Source organism: Onychostoma macrolepis, chromosome 25 (genome assembly GCF_012432095.1).
Source record: "Onychostoma macrolepis isolate SWU-2019 chromosome 25, ASM1243209v1, whole genome shotgun sequence".
Classification (NCBI taxonomy): Eukaryota; Metazoa; Chordata; class Actinopteri; order Cypriniformes; family Cyprinidae; genus Onychostoma; species Onychostoma macrolepis.
In genome coordinates, this window is record NC_081179.1 from 4,470,814 (window position 1) to 4,486,500 (window position 15,687).

General features: G+C 35.3%; 1 protein-coding gene across 3 annotated transcripts in view; it reads left to right on the forward strand.

Annotated features, from left to right (window-relative positions):
• eps8l2 (EPS8 like 2) overlaps positions 1–15,687 on the forward strand; it is a 54,787-nt gene that overhangs the window by 32,900 nt on the left and 6,200 nt on the right. For all 3 annotated transcript variants that reach the window (XM_058767970.1, XM_058767969.1, XM_058767968.1), the window contains 12 exons: positions 3,759–3,823; positions 7,743–7,904; positions 8,862–9,011; positions 9,326–9,405; positions 11,049–11,158; positions 11,245–11,309; positions 11,471–11,597; positions 11,746–11,834; positions 12,175–12,249; positions 13,394–13,542; positions 14,647–14,794; positions 14,885–14,919. In XM_058767970.1, coding sequence (XP_058623953.1) covers positions 3,759–3,823; positions 7,743–7,904; positions 8,862–9,011; positions 9,326–9,405; positions 11,049–11,158; positions 11,245–11,309; positions 11,471–11,597; positions 11,746–11,834; positions 12,175–12,249; positions 13,394–13,542; positions 14,647–14,794; positions 14,885–14,919 — 1,255 coding nt within the window. The remainder of the gene's footprint in view (positions 1–3,758; positions 3,824–7,742; positions 7,905–8,861; positions 9,012–9,325; positions 9,406–11,048; positions 11,159–11,244; positions 11,310–11,470; positions 11,598–11,745; positions 11,835–12,174; positions 12,250–13,393; positions 13,543–14,646; positions 14,795–14,884; positions 14,920–15,687) is intronic.

A 15,687-nucleotide genomic window follows, 5' to 3' on the forward strand; every position in this document is an offset into this window, starting at 1 on the left:
AAATATGTCTATGCAATAAAATTAAAGTTGTTTGGACCCCAATGTTCTTCAAAACAACACACAGAAGAACACAAGTCAAACAGAGAAAGACAGTTGTGCATGTTGTGAAAGAGAGACAGGTGAGAGACAGGCAGAGGTGAGAGATGCTGAGTGACAGAGAGGTGAGACAGATTGCGTTACTGGACCTCCAGCAGTCACGTTAGGACAACGATTGCCTGACGGTGTGTGTGTGTGTGTGTGTGTGTGTGCGCAAATATACTTGTTTGAGGGTCAAAGGCTTCTACTCAGTTTCAGATTTTCAGGTTGGAAAGTGTAAATACTGTGAGGAGAAGAAATGTGCTTCTGTCATACTTTCAGTCAGACCTAAAATCTACAAGAAATAACTTTACACTGCAATAAATGAATAAAAATAATAAATAAATAAAATTAAATAAAATCGTACTCAGTATTTTTGTTTTTAAGTAAAACATCTAAACATTCTTAAATCAATATATTTATTAAAATGACAATTTATTAAATTTTTTTTCAGAAAATTACGTATTTTTTTCTTCTTCACTGAAACATCTAGATACATTTACTTGAGAAGCAACAATGTTTCAGAAAACAAGGCTTTATATCTTATCAAAATTACGTGACTTTATGCTTAAAACTATGCTTAAACCCTTTCAATTACGTTTATTGTTCTTACCCCATTGGCAGATTTTTTTCTTGTTTTAAGTATAAACTTAAAACTTATACATTTTCCAGAAACAAGAATTAATATCTGAAGTCATTTTGCATCTGAAGTAAGAATGATTTAAGAATGTTTAGATATTTTTACTGGAAAAAAAGACAAAAAATACTGAGTAAAAATATTTTTTGCAATGTTTTACCTAGAAAAATTTTTGATTATAATACTAAGATGTTATTTTATTTTATTTTCAAGTAAATTTGTTTCAAATGTTTCTCTTAAATCTCCTTAAGAGAAATAAAAATAGTAACAAATGAGTCAGTAGCTACTTAACAGAAGAGTATAGAGCTATAAAATGAATGTGAATCATTTAATGATTCACATACTCAGATCATGCAATGAGCAATATGTGAGTTCATATTGAGATCTCCAGATTTGATGTCAGAATTTGGTATCAGAGCCCAGTTTGAGACACGTTTTAGATCTTTTTCTCATGTTAAAAATAAGAAGGCAAAACCTCCATGTACTCTCATTGCTGTCTATAGGAGATACAAATGAGATAATAAAGAGATGACATTGGTGATTTTCTTTGGTGGAGCTCCAGAAAAGTCGGACGAGGTTCATCTGAGCATGAGTTTAATTGCTAGTGTTAAATTAGCACGACAATTATCAAAGACTCAGAATCGTGAGAGGCTGGAGTTCGTCCCGTGTGATGTTTAGATCTCCCTCGCTGTGAGCTGTCGACAAGCTGCGAAGCGTTTGGAGTAAATGTCAGACATGAATAACACATGCACGCAGCTCGCCTTTCACAAAGACGCCACGGTCCAAACTGTTAGGACTCTCTCCATCCAGCAGGAAGAGAAGGAGGAGTGTGAAGATGACTTCCTGGAGAGATGGAGAGAGAGATACGGGGAGGATGTGCTGGAGGAAGGGTGTGAAAGAATGTACCTCTGATATGTGATCCCTTAAAGCTGCTGATAAGAACGTGTGCTCATTTAGAGGTAATGATTAGCTCTGGTCACTTAACCCCAGAGATCCACGCAGGGCGATGACCTGCTATCTCTATCTCTCAATTCAGTTTCAGTTTAATGTTCTTCACTGGCATGACAAAATGTGTTTATTTTGCTTAGCTGTATATTTTAGTGCAATAATGGTGTGTAATTTTCGTGCAAATATATTATGTATATTAAAGTGAACATCAAATCAAATAATACCATATATAGTACTATATACACTTCAGTTTGAAAGTTTGGGGTCTTTAAGATTTTATTTTTGAAAGAAATAATAGTTTTATAGCAAGGATGCATTAAATTGTTTAAAAGTGACAGTAAAGACATTTACAATGTTACAAAAAGTTCCATTTCAAATAAATGCTGTTCTTTTTAAGTTTCTATTTAAAAGATCCTGAAAAAACTTCCACAAAAATATTAAGCAGCAATTATAAAACAATTGTTTTCAAGATTAATAATAATCAAAAATCTGTATATTAGAATGATTTCTGAAGGATCATGTGACACTGAAGACTGGAGTAATGATGCTAAAAATTCAGCTTTGATCACAGGAATAAATTAAATTTTAAAATATATTGCAATAGAAAAGAGTTATTTTAAATTGAAACACTATTTCACAATATTACTGTTCTTACTGTGTTTTTGATCCAATAAATACAGCCTTGGTGAGCAGATAAGTCATTAAAAACATCTCAAATCTCAATGCCCCCAAACTAAATCAAATTAAATCAACAATTTGAAAAATAAAATTATATTACATAATATATTCACAATTATTTATATTTTTAAATGTAATTGAGATGCTAAATTATAATAACAATTAAATAATATTGTAAAATTATTATTAAATATTACTTTTTTTGTGTGTGTGATTAATAGTAATATTGTACATAAGCATCTTCTTTCCATCTGTTGTCATTTCATATCCATTCCACCATATTTCTAGAATCACATTTGATTGACAAAGCCATTATGACAACCCTCAAAAGCATTCAGTCACCATGGCGACATGCGTGTCCATATGCAACTATTTTAAACCTAACTTTGCTATTCTTACAGCGAAAAAGAACATTGTAAACATAGTTTGATGCTAAAACATGTTTTCAAGAGAGATTCTCCTTTGATTCTGCTCTTTAACCTTGAACTAAACTTAATATGTCCATTAAAAGCCTTTTAAACCTTAACAGAGCCATATACTGCAGTCGTCAAGTGTTTGCCTAAGAGAGACGGCTGATGTTTTTCCTCGCAAAAAGACTCTAGATGTCAGACGAGATCTCAAGAACGGCTCAAACTTGCTCAGATTCGGCAAAGTTTGCAATCAAAACTCTCCTGACCCTAAAAGAGCAACTAAAATGTAGGTCTGTTAACAAGCTAAAGCAAACGTGAAGTCGAGTGTTTTGTAAAAGGCGCAGTGCTGAGCTGATTTATAGGACTGCTGTAAAACAAACAGCGATATGATATTGAAGCCATAGATGGAGGGAGGAAGGTTTACATGTGTTACACGGTTTGACCTTTGACCTAGAATAAAAGAGGCAGGTGAAACACAATTCCCAGCCTGTCAGAACATTTCCTGTCTGTAAGTCCGTCGGTTCGGAGCATTACTGCTGGAAGCCTACAGATTTGTCAAACCATGGAGATGTTTAACGCAGATTTATAGACAGGAAGTTGAATTTTAATTAATTGCTTTGAAAGGTAGGAGTGAGACTTTTTATTTATGAGTTTCATTTTTGTTTTAAAAATAATTATCTCGTTTTGACTCATTGTATTGCTAACTGTATTGTTGTGTCTTGGTGTTTCATGTTCATAATGCAAATGCTGATTGGTGTTTTATCAGTTTTTCTGTTCATGTTCATAAAACGTCTCGCTTAAGTGATCTAGACGGTCCAAAATGTGGCACTATCCAGGTTAGTTTGAGTTTTGTCTGAACATTAAACTTGAGTATTTATATCCGTTGATTAAATATCTCTCAAAAATGACTTTACATATGAGGAAACAGTCGAAACACAGATAGCGTCTTTCCTCTAGCAAATCTGTGAATAGTGTCTCATATGTCCATGTTGTGTCTCTATTTCTTTCAGAGCAACGAAAGAAGTACTCAAACTCGAACGTCATCATGCAAGAGACGTCGCAATACCATGTGCAGGTGAGCGAGATGCTAAACTCTTGATTCTTTTCATTCTGTTTCTTCCTTCTAAGCTTGTTGATTAGCTAAACCTCGCCACCGAGAGTTTGGTTTAATATTTAACGTGATTCAACTGATGAGTTGATATCGTAATAAAGCAGTCAGGTCACTTGAGCTCCGCAGAGATTTGTCAGGGCAGAGTTAACCTCCATCTGAGCAGATAACGCAATCTGCGTTCTGAAATTCACATTATACAACAGCTAGTTCCAGTTCTCGAATTCGATTGGCCGAAATGCAGTGATGTATTTTATGCAACGCAACCTGAAAGAACCCCAGCAGAACAGGCGAATTAGCCATGCCTGAGTACGTCATCGCTGCGCTAATCAAATGGCACCTTGATCCAGGCCTAACTCAAGATGTTCTGTTGAACTTTGTTCTGATCTGGACGCATTCATTTCCTTGGTCTTTTTTTCCTCACTTTCACCCTTCACTCGTTGTAAAGACTATATTGTGTCTCTTATCTCTATTTCTCGCTCTCAAACATGCATAAAGTTGATAAACGCCCCCGCCAGCCACAGTCATATCAGGTCTTTAATGCTTCTACATTCTTGTGACATCAGAAGCATCATGCCACAATAATCTGAGTTTAGGCACGTAAGAATTTTTTTAAAAACAGATTGAGAATATTTCTTTTTTTTATTGCCCAGATCATTTACTTTTTAAAATTAATTCTATTTTTGGTTTCATAATTAATGTGAATATTATTCAGAGAATTGGCCAAAGAAGCAAAAAGATCTGTAGAAGGTTTTGAAAGTGGTGTTCATGATTCGATTTTTACTCGAAGTTCGAAGTTGTAGAACTTACTGCCAAGATGCTGAGGTTTGCTGGGTTGCATTTAGGGTAGTTCTAGGTGGTTTCTGTGGTTTTAAGTGCATTGCTGGGTGGTTGCTAGGGTGTTTAGGTAGTTTAACGGCAATTCTAGGTGGTTGCTAGGCTGTTTGAGTTGTTGCTAGGGGGTTTAAGTGGTTAAGACAATTCTAGGTGGTTGCTAGGGTGTTTAAGTGGTTTTTTAGGACTATTCTACAGTAGGTGTTTTCTATGGTGTTTAAGAGATTTTAAGACAATTCTAGGTGGTTGCTAGGGTGTTTAGGTAGTTTAACGGCAATTCTAGGTGGTTGCTAGGGTGTTTGAGTTGTTGCTAAGGGGTTTAAGTGGTTAAGACAGTGCTAGGTGGTTGCTAGGTTAAGTAGTTTTAGGACAATTTTAGGTGGTTGCTATGGTGTTTGAGTGGTTGCTAGGGTGTTTAAGTGGTTTTAGGACAATTCTACAGTAGGTGGTTGCTATGGTGTTTAAGTGGTTTTAAGACAATTCTAGGTGGTTGCTAGGGTGTTGTGTGGTTTTTAGTGCACTGCTAGGTGGTTGCTAGAGTGTTTAGGTAGTTCAATGGCAATTATGAGTGGTTGCTAGGATGTTAGAGTCTTTTAAGGGCATTGCTAGGGGGTTTAACTGGTTTTAAGATAATTATAGGTGGTTGTTAGGGGGTTTGGTTGGTTTAAGGGCAATTTTAGGTGGTTGCTAGGGTATTTGAGTGGCTTAAGGCCATTGCTAGGGTGTTGGAGTGGTTTTAGGGCATGCCTAGGTGGTTTCTATGGTGTTTAAGTGGTTTTAGGGCAATTATAAATGTTTGCTAGGATTTTTGAGTGGTTTTAGGGCAGTTCTAAGTGGTTGCCAGGGTGTTTGAGTGGTTTTAGGGCAAATCCATGGGGTTGCTAAGGTGTTTGGGTGGGTTTAGGGCATTCCTGGGTGGTTTCTATGGTGTTTGAGTGGTTTTAGGGCAATTCTAGGTGGTTTCTATGGTGTTTGAGTTGTTTTAGGGCAATTCTAAGTGGTTTCTATGGTGTTTGAGTGGTTTAATGGCAAATCTAAGTGGTTACTAGGGTGCAGGATGTTTTAGGGCAATTCTATGGGGTTGCTAGGGTATTTGAGTGATTTTAGGACATTCCTATGTGGTTTCTGTGGTGTTTAAGTGGTTTTGGGACACTTCTAGGTGGTTTCTATGGTATTTAAGTGCTTTTATGACAATCCTAAGTGGTTTCTATGGTTCTTGAGTGGTTTAATGGCAAATCAAAGTGGTTAATAGAGTGCATGAGTGGTTTTAGGGCGATTCTAGGTGGTTTCTATGGTGTTTGAGTGGTTTTAGGGCAATCCTAAGCGGTTTCTATGGTGTTTGAGTGGTTTAATGGCAAATCTAAGTGGTTACTAGGGTGCAGGATGTTTTAGGGCAATTCTATGTGGTTTCTATGGTGTTTAAATGGTTTTAGGACAATTCTAGGTGGTTTCTAGGGTATTTGAGTGGTTTTAGGACAATTCTAGGTGGTTTCTATGGTATTTAAGTGCTTTTAGGACAATTCTAGATGGTTGCTAGGGTGTTTGGGTGATTTTAGGGCATTCCTATAGGGTTTCTATGGTGTTTGAGTGGTTTTAGGACGTTCCTAGGTTGTTTATATAGTGTTTGTGTCGTTTTAGGGCAATTCTAGGTGGTTTCTAGGTATGGGTTGTTGATAAGGTGTTTGAAGGGTTTTAGAACATTTCTAGGTGGTTGCTAGGGTATTTGGGTGGTTGATAGGGTGTTTGAATGGTTTTAGGGCAATATTAAGTGGTTGCTACTGGGTTTAGGTGGTTTTAGGGCATTGCTAGTTGGTTTCTGGGGTGTGTGAGTGTTTTTTTGGGTGTTTGGGTGGTTCTTAATAAAAACAAGTTTCCCTGCTAAACCTAAAACCTGCTAAAGAACCTTGTATGTGTTTTGTATACTGGTGTGTTTTGAAGTCGGTCACCTCAAACAAACATTCTGAAGTGACTGACAACAGCTCTTGTTGAGGTTACCTAAACAGCTTCATGGAAACCACTGACCTGGTGTACTCTCTCGTAAACGGCTGTATATGTGCAAACATCTTGACAACCATCTCAAAGTTAAACTTTCTTTTTGTGCAGTTGAAAGTTGGTTGGACTACATCCTGTTGAAGTCTTTCCACTTTCCGTGTTGAGTCTGATCAAGACATCTCAAACATGTTTGTGTTGGATTGTCTGGTTAATCCACGGCAGCCATGCTGAGATCTCCTTCCCTTATATAACTAGTGACAAGACTTAATCTGCTTATGAATTATGCATGATGCTTTGAATAATTTGTTCTCTTTGATGGGATCACTGTTTGTCACATAGTATTGTGACACGTAAATGCACACACGCACACACACACACACACAAATGTTAAAATGTTATAAAAATGTTATAAGGAGGCGTGTGCTAACATTACTCACTCAGTCGAAATGACAATTAATTCCTTTAAGAGCAACACCCAATGACATTCAGAAAGAGAACATATGTAGGTTTATTTTAGACCATTGGGACATTCACCTGATTATCTACTACTGAAAATCACTAATAAGATCTCTTTAATATTGCAGCCGTTTCTCCTAGAATGCAATGGAATAAAATGGAGAGAAACTCAAATCTGTTTAGTTTTTGTAGTCTGCACAGGAAAAACACCCCCACATGAAATCCAGTGTTTACAAACTCAATCCAAAACACGATTAAAATCAGATTTTTGGAGTTTAAATAGTCATTTGGGATGCAAAATATATTTAAAAGTGTGCCATATTATCTGGAACTGTTTAAATGCACTAATTTTTGCTTTCTCTTTCCACATATAGTGAATTATGTGACATTTATGGTGTAGAGAATATTGAATAAATGAGCAAGTCAAATGGTTTTGCATTTTCTATTAAATCATTACTATAGCACTAATATATCTTATTTAATGCACATGCAAATGACAGTGCCACAGTCCATCTTAAAGATGTGAAATGTGAAAACCGAATTGTGTTTGTTTGCATTGCATCGCTGTAGCAATGACCCTCCACACTCATCTGTGTGTTTGCAGCATCTCTCTACATTCGTCATGGATAAATCAGAGTCCATTGCTACAGTAGATGACGCGATCAAGAAGCTGAAGCTGCTGGACTCCAAAGACAAAATCTGGACACAGGAAATGCTGCTGCAGGTGACGGACAAATCCATCAAACTCCTGGACTGCGAGACCAAGGTGAGTGGGATCTTTTCTTGTGTGCGCACATAGGTAAATTAATTGACTTTTGTAAAGTCAATATAAAATTCACACTATTTACTTTCTTAATCCATGTTCATTGTCTTATTGTGAATGATTCATTGTTGCATTGCAATGGAATATCTTTTTTCTTTGTAATCTTTCATCATACTGTCCTTTGCACTGACGTCACCTAGGCCATGCCTTTTCTGTCAATTCTGGCCTATTTTTTCCTATTGAAAATCCTGTATGATACTGGGTTTGCACGTTTTTACCAGTTCAAAACCAATTTGCATCTTAAATGTTCAGCAGAAATTAAACGCACACTTGAGATCATGAGAACCGATTAAAGACATTAGCATGTTCCACACCTGTTCACCAAACAAAGCCTCTTCTAACCCTATGACCTAGTCCTAGTGTAATCTGATCTGATCTGGAATAATTGGATAGGGAGCATTTCGTCCGTGTGAATCGATTGTGATTGTGCCATCATTATTCTGGTAATATGTGACCATAAATGCCAACATTACTAGATCTTTGACCTCATTAATGATTGCAATCATTGTTTTCAGGATCGAAGGTCGTAAGCGTCTTGTGTTTTCGTAAAAGAACTTACAGAAATTATTGAATTTTAATTTATTTATTTAACAGTTTAATTAAAATAAAATAAAATAAAACAAAATATATAATAAAATAAATAAATAAATAAATAATTTCCGAGAGACATTAACAGTACCAAGTAAATTCATTTATTTTTTGAGAATCAGGTTTGGTTTGTACTTTGTGTTAATATATTATATTCATCTCTTTTTTTTTTTTTGCATTTAATATATAATATACATTTTCTTGATTTAAATTTTATCTTTATATTTTTTAAATCAATTTTTTAACATGCATTTTAGGGTTAGGTGATATAAAGTTCATTTTAAAGGTCTAATTCTCTTGTTTTTCTCTCAGGAAGAGCTTGAAATCTTTCCTTTGGCCACAGTCCATCATTGTCAGACGTTGTTGAACCAGACCAGATATCCGTCCGTCCTTCTACTCGTCTGTCAGGACTATGAACAACACAAACCAGACATTCACTTCTTCTACTGCGACGAAGTGGAGGTGAGAATCACACAAACTTATAGACATGAGAAAAATATCATGGTACTTGAAATGCATGACATTTGATGCATTTTAGTTTTAATCAGGTGCTGTTATTCGTCAGACATTATGAGAAAAGTTGTATCCATAAGCAACAGCAAAATAAACTCACGCATATATAGAAGCAATCATCAAACCTATGTGAATTTCATCTCTATAATCTCCCTGAAATACCTGAACGATTAATAACAATGGACCTTTATACCCCTGCAGTATGATGATAAACACTATCGAGAGCTGCTTTCACTGGATCCGTGTGTGTGGTTGTGTTTTAGGCCGAGATGGTGCACGCTGACATTGATAGCGCTCTGGGAGACAACACACGCGGCAAGAAGACGCGACCGCAGACGCTAAAGTGAGTCCCAGCTCTCATAGCCACAAATACTGGAGTGGTTTTTAAATAACTAATTACTAGCCAGAATGACTGACACCAAGTTTCACAACACTTCTACCCACTGAACAGACTGTATGTCTACTGATGTCCTAAAGACACGTAACAGGATCAGCAGATAGTAAAGCCACATTTACTTTAAGGTTGCTGTGCGTAACATTTGTTCATTTATTTAGGGATGCTATAGTATCATACGTTGGGCTTTGGTTACATTCAGACTTCAGGTGGGATTTTCTTCCTGAAAAAACAGTTACAGGTTCATCATAGATAGACTGTACAGCTATTCACACACACATTAGCTTCATTCTAAACCCTAGTCAGCTGTCTTGCTGTCTACTTAGGCAGCTTAACTGAAATGCAAACCTTGTGACTAATGAGAGGCACACAGGAGATGTGATTCGCAGTTGATTTAGCATGCTAAGCTAACAAAGAAATTCGCATAAAATACACAAATATTGAGTAAAATAGTACATTTTTAATTCGATCAAACAATTTTGATACCTTTTAGTATTGATTAAGTTCTATTTATAATCAGCGTTGCCCGCATTCTCCACCACCTGAGCTCATCACAATGCATTAAGGGTTTGTCTCTGCAAATTGTGTATGATAGGAAGGCAAAGCCTATAATTTGGCCAAAATGAGCCATCATTTAAGGCTAGGGTGTTTAAGTAGTTTTAGGCAATTGCTAGGTGGTTCTTAGGATGTTTAGCCCTATAAAGCCTACTGTGTCATATTTGATTCACATTTCTAAGGCATCTAAATTATCAATATGACCAAAACCATGCTGAAAAACCTGTTTTACACAAACACTACACGCCCTCTGTAATCTTATTGATAGTTTATACTTTTTTTTTAGCGCGTAAAAGGCCTTATAAATTGTAAAAATATCCTCTGTGAGGTTGTGGTACACGTTGTTTTTCTGTGAAAACTTTAGTGGTTTTTATAAAGCAAGCATGAGAATAACTTTTATATTCCCTAGTAAAAAAGTAATATATTTAAAATGCATTTATTTCATACAAAGTATAGTTCAAATCTATTAACGTATTTACTGACATAACACTCGAGACTTACAGATATTGGAGTACTACTTGTGCCCAATGCACATTTCTTAATATTAAGACTAAAATGTGTTTCATTGTCACTATTGATGAGGATTGTATGATCTTTCAATAATATCGGTCTTCAAATGCAAGATATTTAAAGTGTACCTAAAGTATACTTGCAATAGTTCCACTTTAGCACAATCAAATATACTTCAGTATATCTTTAGTTGGATTTCAATTTCAATTAAAGTGCATTAAGCACAAGATTAGTTTAGCAGACTTAAGCATATCAGTTTAGTATAACTGCAGGGTATTTTTATTACGTACATAAATATGTAAATGTATTTGTAGTATACATTATCCATACATAAGCTCGTCACATTGCATTAAGGGATTGCGTTCTCAACAAATTATACATGTTGAGAAGGGTGATTTCAGGCAAATTATTGCCAAAATTATCTGTTTAAAGTTGATAACTAACTTTTAGACTGCCTTAAAATACTTCCTACATAGGCTGCAAACTAGGTTTTTGAGCACATACATTTTCTTTGTCCTCTCCACCAGGATGAACCAAGAAAAGATGAAACACCAACGAGAGAGCATCATCCCGGCCTCTGAGCCTAGAAGTCCTGGCCCTGGGGGCAAAGGTCGCGTAGCAGCTACGGACATGAAAGGTGCCAAACATGCAAACACAAAATGCCTATATGCTTACGTTTACAGTAAATGCATGGATCCTAAATACTCTGCATGTTTGTCTCAGATGAACTATCGATGCAGGACCCCGAGTCCAATATGAAACTGGCCCAGCGGATCGAAAAGGACGTGGTGAGTGCCTGCGTAACACTGGATATCTGCACACACACACACACACACACGCGCACGTAAAACACTCTCAACCACTGAGTGTATCAGATTCGTGGTTACATCAGACCAGACGTAACGCTGTAACTTAGGCCGTGTGTTTTCACTCTGTGTGTGTCATTCAGCAAATCCTGAACTGCACTCTAGATGACATCGAGATCTTTGTTGCACGTCTTCATAAAGCGGCAGAGGCTTTCGCGCAACTCAACCAGCGCAACAGGAGCAAGAAAAACAAAAAGAGAGGACCGGCAGGTACATATGCATTTAATTTAACTCATCATTCATTTATTCATTTGATAAAGCACTTATTAGCTAGTTAATTTATGCTTTGGAAAACAACACGTGTAAATACATTTACATACTTTGCTAAACAAGCATGATTCTCATGTGTGTGTTTTAGAGGGAATGCTAACTCTACGAGCTAAACCTCCATCAGAAGGCGAGTTTATCGACTGTCTTCAGAAGCTGAAACTCTCTTTCAATCTGCTGGTGGGTTTCGCTTGTCTCTCATTGTTCCTAAACTGAAAAATGGCTTTAAACATAAATACACAAGGTTTTAACTCATGCAAAACTGCTGTGGTTTTATTTAAAAGATCATCTGTAATGTTTGCACTCAAATTGAAACATTTTATGACATGCTGAAAAAAAACAAGTGCAAATTTCGTTATAAACCAAAAAAAAATTGGTTGTTTTTAGTTTAAGTGACGATTTATGTAAGAATTGTTTTATGAATGAAATACAAGCAAATTTATTTTTGCTCAGTTTCATGAAAGAGGCCCATAATATGAGTGAGTGAAGTGTGTTGACGGTCTGTGTGCGCCCTCTACAGGGCAAACTGAAGAAACACATCCAGAACCCCACAGCTGCAGAGCTTGTGCACTTCCTGTTTGGACCTCTGGAACTGGTGAGGAACTGAACACATGCACAAAATAAAAACACATCATAAACTTCTGTTGGTTTTATTATAGAAATTGATGCTTAGAATTACATCAGACTACATAAATGTCTAAAAGACAACTTTTTGGATTTAATAAAAAATAAAGATAATTAAAAATGTAAAATAAATAAATGGTAATGTTACAGCTAAAAGACAACTTTTTGGATTTAATAAAAAAATAAAGATAATTAAAATTGCAAAAAAATAAAATAAAAAAATAAATAAAATAAATAAATGCTACTGGTAAAATACAACTTTTGGGATTTAATTAAACAAATAAAGATAATTGCAAATGCAAATAAAATATAAATAAATAAATGCTAATGTTATTGTTAAAAGACAACTTTTTGGATTTAATAAATAAATAAAGATAATTAAAATGCAAATAAAATATATATAAATGCTAATGTTATTGCTAAAAGACAACTTATTGGATTAATGCTAATGTTACCACTAAAAGATAGGATTTAATAATAATAAAACAAATAATTAAAAATACAAATACAAATATAACTAACAATAGAAGATAAATAATCCTAAATAAATAAATAATCCTAAATAAATAGATAGATAAATAAATAAATATCCCTAAATGAATAACATCTTTTTTTCATGTTTACCTTTGAGGACACCTCAAAATTGGCATATTTATCTAAATTCTGGCTGAGCTATGTAATTAGTACATTATATATTATATTATATTATATTTTATGTCGTTATATGTATTTTTTATAGAACTTTATTAAAATTACTACAGACCAATCCAAAGCTAATGCTACCACAAAGACGATTTTATAAAAAATAATAATTAAAATGACAAAAATATATATAAAAATAATTAATAACCCTAAATAAATCATCTTAAATGAATCAATAACTGTAAATAAATGAAATCGTTATGAATTTTATTTTCCTTTGAGAACACCCCAAAAAATTGCCTTTGTAAATGACAGTAGCACAATAATATAATAGTAATAATCATCATCATCATGATGCAATGGTGTATGACAGTTATTTTGCAACGTCTCAATTAGGCCTCATCCAATCATAATGCGTACACTTTGTACACAGCTCTTGATTACTAAAAAAACTTGTTTGTGTGTGAATTCAGATACTGCAGAATTGTGGCAGTCCCGAGCTGCCGCGTTCGGTCATCTCTCCTCACCTGTCCCGGGACACAGTGGACTTCCTGAGAGGACACCTGACTCCCAAAGAGATGACCATCTTTGAGCTGCTGGGAGACGGTTGGACGCGGCCCAGGTGATGATTCAGCCGCTGTGGATGTGTTACAGGAGTGTGTGCCAGTGGTAAACAGATACATCGAGCTGCGTAATCAGCCAGTGTTTGCTCATTCTGAGGTGATCAGTATCAGATGATAGTAGTCCCCCCAAAACTGGCTTTGAATGGTTATATAAACAGCATTACTTACTTAGGTGTTACTTTTTACTGTGAATTGAGCAAATAGTGTTAAGTTTTTAATTGTACCAGTTTTGACTAGTGATCAACCTATATAATTGCTGATATTATTATTATTGAATATATTTAATGTTCTATCATTAGAAAGAATGAATCTTCTCTCTAGATTAGCATCAGTCATTGAAAATTGTGCATTTTGAGAAATTATGTATTGTGAATTTTGAGCAGTTTTTTTTTTAATTTTAGCAGTTTTAACTAGTGACCAACTGACATGAGATTTTTAATGGCTGATATTATTATTTTAGATACTAATATAAAATATTACAGGATATATTTTATGTTGTCTCTTTAAAATAAATCATTTTAAAATATCAAAATAAAAACCTTCTCTCTAGATTAGTATAAAGAATTGAAAAAAACATGAAGTATGTATGTGTTATTGGCCTGGTTTCATAGAGAGGGTTTAGGTTAAGCCAGGATTAGGCAACAGGTCAAGTAGAACATTTAAGTAGTTTTTATAAATGCGCCTTAGAAAAAAACATTACTGGTGTGCATCTAAAGACAAAACAAAGGCACTGACATATTTTAAGATCAGTCAGTGCAAGTTTCTTTCAGTTGAAACAGCTCAGACTTACATTTTAGTCTGGGATTAGGTTTAAGCCTTGTCTGTGAAACCAGGGGATTGTGAATTAAATAAATATTGTGTAATATTTTTGGCTAGTGATCAACTGATATTAGTTTTTTTAATGTCGGAAATGATTATTATTAATATTATTTGAAATAATATGGGATATATTTGATGTTATCTTTTTAGAATGAGTAAATAAATAAACAAGCAAACAAACAAAAAAAAAGTTAAAATATTGTCTGTCTAGACTAGCATCAGTCGTAGAGAAACCGATCAGCCTGTATGTTGTCTGATTCTGGGCGTGTCTTTGTGTATCTTAGAGCTGATTGGCCGAAAGAGCAGTGCGCTCCTCTGTACGTCCCAAAGTTCCGGAACGGCTGGGAGCCGCCGCTGGAACTGTTCCGCTCGTCGCCGTGGGAGACGGAGACCGCCGGAGCTCCAGTGCAGACAGAATACAGGCCCAAAGAGGTGAGAGCGATGAAACTTCACCACTTCCTCTGTGTGAAAATCACCTCTCTGTATTAAATCCACATCATCTTTCCCTCTTTTCCATTTCAGTTCTTTGGATCACAGTCATCGCTGTCTTCAAACGGGTGAGTTAGTTGTCATGTCTGTATCTCAGAAACTTTGAGGTTTTGATCTGTAGTAAACATTAGAAAAAAGGCACTTCTTGTGTTCAAAAGGTTAAAAAACCTTTTGGCTGGTCACATTTGGACATGTTTTAAAATGATTGAGACCCAACCAAAGAACACCCTCTGCAAATTATTTCATGAGGTCCTTCCAGCAACGAGGCCATTCCAAGATGTTTCCCTCTGATCAAGAAGAATTAAATTAAATTAGAATTTAAGTGAATTGTGTATCTTTTTTTTGCCATAGCTATTGGCTAAAACTGATCTCTACTTTCAGACAATCATCGTATATTTAATCAATAAGGGTGTTTATTAGTAAAAAGTTTTTGGCAAGTTGTCACATGTAGTTTTGTACATTTTGTTAATTGCAATTTCATTGAACCAAAACAATGGCATTCCATGAATTTGATGTTTTATTATATTTTCGTAAGTTCTCATCGCCCTGGTTCCCTCATCAAAAACCCAGTAGCATTTTTCTATTGGCTTTTGAATTATTATCTTAATTTGTGTTCTGAAGATGAACAAAGGTCTTATGGGTCTGGAACGACATGAGAGTGAGTTATTAATTACAGAATTACAGAATAATTACAAAATCCCATTCAAAAAACCCATTGACTTAAGGACGATGGAACCAGAAGTGCTAAAATTCAAACTCATTTCTGGGTTTTGGCCTACAAGAATACATCATCCCTGCAGCACTTAAATGGCAAGATTTCTTATCATTTTCTTTTG